We start from the raw sequence: 5,571 nt of genomic DNA, 5'->3' as shown, positions 1-5,571 counted from the left end.
CGACACCGCAGTCGCTTCAGCCTTCGCTGGGGCAGGAGGAAACTCGGCGCTCAGCGGAATGCCGATGGAAAGGTCGGCGAGCTGCCGTCGCTGACGCCGTCGCTCCATGTGCGCCTGCACGTATGGGTTCAGCATCCCCTTCGCCGCAGAGGCCCCATCGCTACCCTGTCGCGGCTGCTGACAGATGTGATGTGCGCGCAAATACCGCCGCGCTGCGCCGGCAACGCCTGATGGCAGACGACACACCACCCGGTACGTCTGCTGCACGAGGCCGAGCTGTGCGGCGTTGCGAAAGAACAGGGCATCGCTCGGCGTCCCTGTCACCATCACAAGGCCTTTGTGGCGACTGGTCCACTGGTTCAGCTGCGCGGCTGCGACGGTGTCGTGACTCCCGCGGCGCAGAAGGGACGAGACAACCGGCAGTGCCACGTACGGCGCGCACCCTGGAAGCGCGGCGTCGACGACACGGGTAAGGAGGGAGTCGCTGGGGTCTTCGGGGTGCGGTTGTGGTCCCGCCTCGACAGCAGTCGCCGAGGAAGATGCAGAGGATGTGTGTCGTGTGTGAATGGCGCAGAGGCGGCGCCCATCGCCACCGTTGGCGGCCACCGCGCTCACCTGCGACGTGGCATAGCATGGGAGGCCGCTCGGTTTGTACGCAGTCAGGACACGGGAGCCGGCGCTTCTCCTGCCGCTCGCCGTGGCAGTCCACAAGTCAGACTGCACCAGCCGCAGGGGGAGTGGGATGCGGGAGGTCATGCGGGCGCTGCCGCGGGTGTGCGACAGGGGACGGGAGCGTAAGTGGAGGAGGGGAAGGGCAACTGGGAACACAAAAATGCCGAAGAGTCGGAGGGAGAGGAGAGGCGGGGAGTGGGTGTGGAACAGAGCGGATCACGGTTTGAGCACCTACATGCGGCGCGATGCCCAGTGCTTCGTGGATAACCGTGAACCCCTCCCTCGAATGCTGGCTAATGACCAAAGGCCACGGCCCCTGCCCTCCCACCATCATCTTGACATAGGACAGCCCGTGGAGGAAGATGAGGAGGGGACAGGGGGAGAGAGGCTGAAAAGGTCTTGACGGCCGTGGAGGTACGTCACTGTTTCACAGAAAGGCATTCACCAGCGAGTCCGCGCTTCCATGATTTCTCTTGGGATGCTTCACATTCTGAGCTCTGTGGCGCGCGTGCGCGCGCTCTCTCGTGCTCTCGAAAGGCATAACTGCAGCGGAGAGGGGCGGAAGGGGTAGCAAGATGGAAGGCGGGTGCGGGGAGGAACGCACACAAGCACACGACGCACACGAGAATCACAGCATGAACACCTTGTTCGTGTAGCCGTCATAGAGCATCGGATTGGTGCACGGAACGTGAATGCGCATGAGCAACTTCACTGCCTCCTGCGCCGCCAAGGCGCCGGTCGACGCGGCTACGGAGGGAAGCTGCACGCAAGCGCCGCCACCGCCCTTGCCACGGGCCCACCGCGCAACCTCCTCGCACGCCTGAGCAAAAAGCTTTCGCGAGCCCTCTTCGGACCACCACGGAGCGAGCGACGCATCGAAGAGCCCAAGAGCTGGCTCTTCACCGTCACCGCCAATGGGGGCCTCCTCCTGGGACGCCTGCGACATGAGCACGGCAGCCTCCTGCGCGATGGCACTCCCGCTTAGGTCACTCTCCTCAGCGCGGGCACCACGACGCTGAAGCTCCTCCTTACACAGATAGGCCACCGCGAAGCACGCCGCCCGGCGCGCGTCGGCGTTGCGTTCCATGTCAAATGAGATGTGACGTGTCAGCCACACGAGCCGCTGACCCAGCCGTTGCCGCCACTCCGTCTCCGCAGCGGCGCGATAGGCAGACGAGAAACTGACGCCTCGTATGTCCCAAATGTTCGCGACAATCATCGCCGTGTACTGGAGAAGTAGCGGCTTCACCTTCGCCGCCACCAGCGACGTCCTCGATGGGCCGCGGTGCTGCCGTTGCTCCTCTTCGTCTTTTCTCTCGAGCTCCTTCTCCTCTTCCTGCTGGAGAGCCGCCTCGACTAGCTCCATCGCCCTTGCCGCAATGCACGCCACGTCTTCAGCGTGCTTTCCCTGGTACAGCTCCTGCAGCTCGCGGTACCAGATGGTGGTTGTCGTGAAGTCCGGCAGGTAGCCGGAGTGTGGCATGCGATAGGCAGCGTACGCGGCACCGCGCGGCAGCGGCGCCGCGCAGGCGATCACGCACTCAACTTCCTCCGGCTCCTCCACCGCCGCCTTCGGTTCACTTTTGTGCACCGCTGCAGGCCTGGTGGATGCCCCGTTGCCCACCTCCAGCTCGTCACCGACCTCTCCTGTCACAAACAGCTGCACTGCGCGCAGGATGAACCACACAAGCACATCGGGGGACGCCCACACATGCAGTGCTGCCACCTCGCGCACAGCCGGTGACGATGACATCAATGCCGCTGGCGAGAGGCGTGACTGCACCGTCTGCACAGCGCGCATCGGGTCCGCGCACCGAGCATCGCGCAGAAGTTTCGCGAGCGCCTCTGGCAGCCGCTGCACCACCGGTCGGTTCAGCTTCGCCGTGCACTTCTCCATGGCCTCCACGAAGGCCTCCTCGGGCACGCCCTGACGTCGTATCATCCCACCAACGACGGAAGCGATGGCGCGGTAGTCCTGTGCGTTCAGCGGAAAGATCGAGGAGGATGACGACGTCTGCCGCGACCTTTTCTCCTCTTCCGGCAACGTGGCCCACCATCTGCGAAAGGCGTGGTGTACAATGCACGGGTACGGCAGGTAACTGTGCAGCGTCATGGCATCCGCGCTGCCCGCAGGAAACTGCACAACGTCATCTGGGTCGTGAGCGTCAAACCACGCCTGCAGCGCCGGAAACGGCTCAAAGATGCGCAGATCCTCCATCTGTATCTGCGTCGGGTTCTGCGGGCGCATAATGACGCGGTCGCAGCAGTAGGTTTGAAGCACTCCGAGTAAGCCGCTGCTGCGAACCAACAGCACCGGCACATCAGGATGCACGCGCGTCGCGCAGGTCTGCAGCAGCAGCGACGCTGGCGAGAAATCGCCGTAGCGCTCACTGACAAGCATGAGGCTCGGCAGAGACAGTGGCTCCTCGGCAGTGGGCGACGGGTTTGTGGAGTTGCATGGGGGGACGTGCGATGATGAAGAAGTGTTGTTCAAGATGGCTATCGACGCGTAACCGGTGAAGAATCGCTGCACAGCAGATGTCGTCCCGGTCGGCACCGCCGGCGCCTCCCTGGCCGCTGATACTGGCCAAAGTCGGCCGCTGTCTACGTAACCAGCAGCCCAGTCCGCGTCTACAGCTTCCCGGTACTTGGCCACCCATTCCCTCGGGCACTCCTGAACCGGCACCGCCCTGCACTGCTCCCCCAGCCCGCAGATGTGCTGCAGCACCGTCGCCGCCAGAGGAGAGCCGATCGCCGTGGCCGCCACAAAGTAGTTGCTTGCCACGTCCTCGCCAGACACAACCCGCTCGTCCACGAGGGTGACGGTACGCACGCCGGCCAGCACGAGCGACTTCAGAGCTTCGGCGATAGCCACAGTGACGCCGAGCGCGACGACATGCGATGCTTCAAGGGCCGCCTGCCCATCGGCACCCCAGAGGCGCAGCTGGCGATCGAACTTCACCTGTTTCACGCTGTCGCCAATGATGTCTTTTGCATCCAATGGAGGGGGCGCATTGGACGCCGACATTGCCTAGCGGCACCGATGCGAGCGCTTTCCGCGCGCCGTTCCTTGTTGCGCTACTCGTGCGAGCAGAGAGACTTGGGTTGCCGAAACAGAAAGTGGCCGAGTGCCTGCGGTGTGCGCTTCGACAGAAAGATACGCCGAGAGAGGCTACGGAGTGGAGAGGCAGGAGAGAGGGAGAGAGACGGTCCTTCATTCAATAATATTACAAGACCCAAGTGCAAGGCCTCCGCCGCATCGACACACCGCAATCTCCCGCTTCGTTCTCGGCGTGAAGTTCCCCTTGTGTTGTTCGCCTCTTTTATTATTTTCCTGCAGGTGCACCCGCCGGGGGAGTGGCCGGCGCGCACAGTGAAGCGGCAGCAACGACGACGACAGCGGAGCACAAACCAAAAGCGAAAAACGCAAAATGAAACGGAGGTGGAAAGAGAAGGAGGGGCGAGTGATAGACGCATGCGCATGCGTGTGCGTCGACAGACGCACGGACATGATGGACAGGCGCGAGGATGCAAGATTACACTACCGGCAGATGTGAAGGGGGAGGGGGATAAGATGCCAGGCGCAAGTATTTGCTGCTTATTACAGCGGAAGGATGACAACCTGCCAGCGAGACGAGAGCTGCGAGGAGGGGGTTCGTCTCTCTTGATACCTCTCAACATGTGTGAGGGCAATGTGCATCGAGAGAGGAGGGAAGCCTACAGACTATGTGCGGCGGGCCACCTTTGCCCACCTTTTTTCCTCGTTCCCTTCCTACCTCGCAGGCACACCCGCACGTGCAAGCCCCGGTATCGCAGCGGAATTCAAGCCACAGGAGCTCCATTATCCCGGTACGCAGAGGAAGTGCCTGCCAAAGTGTGTTTTGTACCACTAGGCAGCATGCGAACCAGCAAGCCAGCCCGCAAGTAGATGCACACGGTGGGAGAGCGCGACAGCCGAGACAGGCGCCTTGAGAGGCACACACGTACACCTCTAAAACTTCGACAGCGATGCGCAACGACACAGACATGACGAGTAAGAAGAAGAGAAAGGGCTTCAAAAGACTAGCGTGCAGGGGGGCGCGATGCATTCCTCACAACGCTTCCTTGCACAGAGAGAGTACATCGTGTCTTTCAGCAATGAAAAAAGGCAACAACAAAAAAAGCATACAACCAGCGAAGACGCTGACTTGTATAACCGCACGCGGTGAGCGGGATGGGATCGGTGCGCGGTCTCGCAGACTCCTTCCCAGTAAGCTCCCCTCCCCCATCGTCCTTTCTCGCGCCGCTGCCATGAGCTATTGCGCTCGTCGAGCCTGAAGTAGATCGGCGTGAAGAGGAAGAGAAGGAGGGTATGAGAACGGAAGCACGACAGAAAGGCGGGTGCCACATGAGCGGCGAGGCAGGCATGATGCAAGACACACGCGCACACATACATAAGCCCTTAACGTTCCTTTCTTTCTGTGACTGCGTCTCCCACCCGCTCCAGTCGCACGCACCGACACGCCCATGGCACCAACGACACGGAGAACCAGAAGAGGAAGAGAAAAGGCCCTCCTCATCCTCCGCCTCCCCTCCCCCGCTGTATTCCGCAAAAGAAAATGAAGCGAGTTTCGTACTGTACATGTGATACATAAAGCCGTCCGAGAAACCGCCCACGCGCACACACGCCAAGGGCAATCCGAGCAACAATAACGAAACAGCCCACAGAGAGCGGGAGAGGGAAGGAGGTGGCCCTTGTACGCATACGTGATGGAAGTGAACCACCCTCGCGTCGAGATGAGCATCACGGCCTCGATACCACACACACAAAAGAGAAAGAGAAGGTGTGTGTGGGGGGGGGGGAGATCGAGTAGAGGAGTATACACGATTGAGTTTCCCTTGACGCTGCACCGGCAACCA

The 5,571-nt window shown here is 61.6% G+C and overlaps 1 protein-coding gene across 1 annotated transcript; it reads right to left on the bottom strand.

Annotated features, from left to right (window-relative positions):
• Window positions 1-1,300: 1,300 nt before the first annotated feature.
• Window positions 1,301-3,700, bottom strand: LDBPK_332790 (hypothetical protein, conserved; the record flags this gene model as incomplete). The annotated part of the gene is made up of 1 exon (XM_003864055.1): window positions 1,301-3,700. One exon carries the CDS (start codon window positions 3,698-3,700, stop codon window positions 1,301-1,303), a length of 2,400 nt encoding a protein of 799 aa, XP_003864103.1.
• Between the last annotated feature and the right edge of the window lie 1,871 nt (window positions 3,701-5,571).

The sequence above is a fragment of the Leishmania donovani genome, chromosome 33 (assembly GCF_000227135.1).
Source record: "Leishmania donovani BPK282A1 complete genome, chromosome 33".
NCBI lineage: Eukaryota > Euglenozoa > Kinetoplastea > Trypanosomatida > Trypanosomatidae > Leishmania > Leishmania donovani.
Note: the sequence above shows the minus strand (reverse complement) of the source record. Positions and strands in the feature narration are given on the sequence as shown.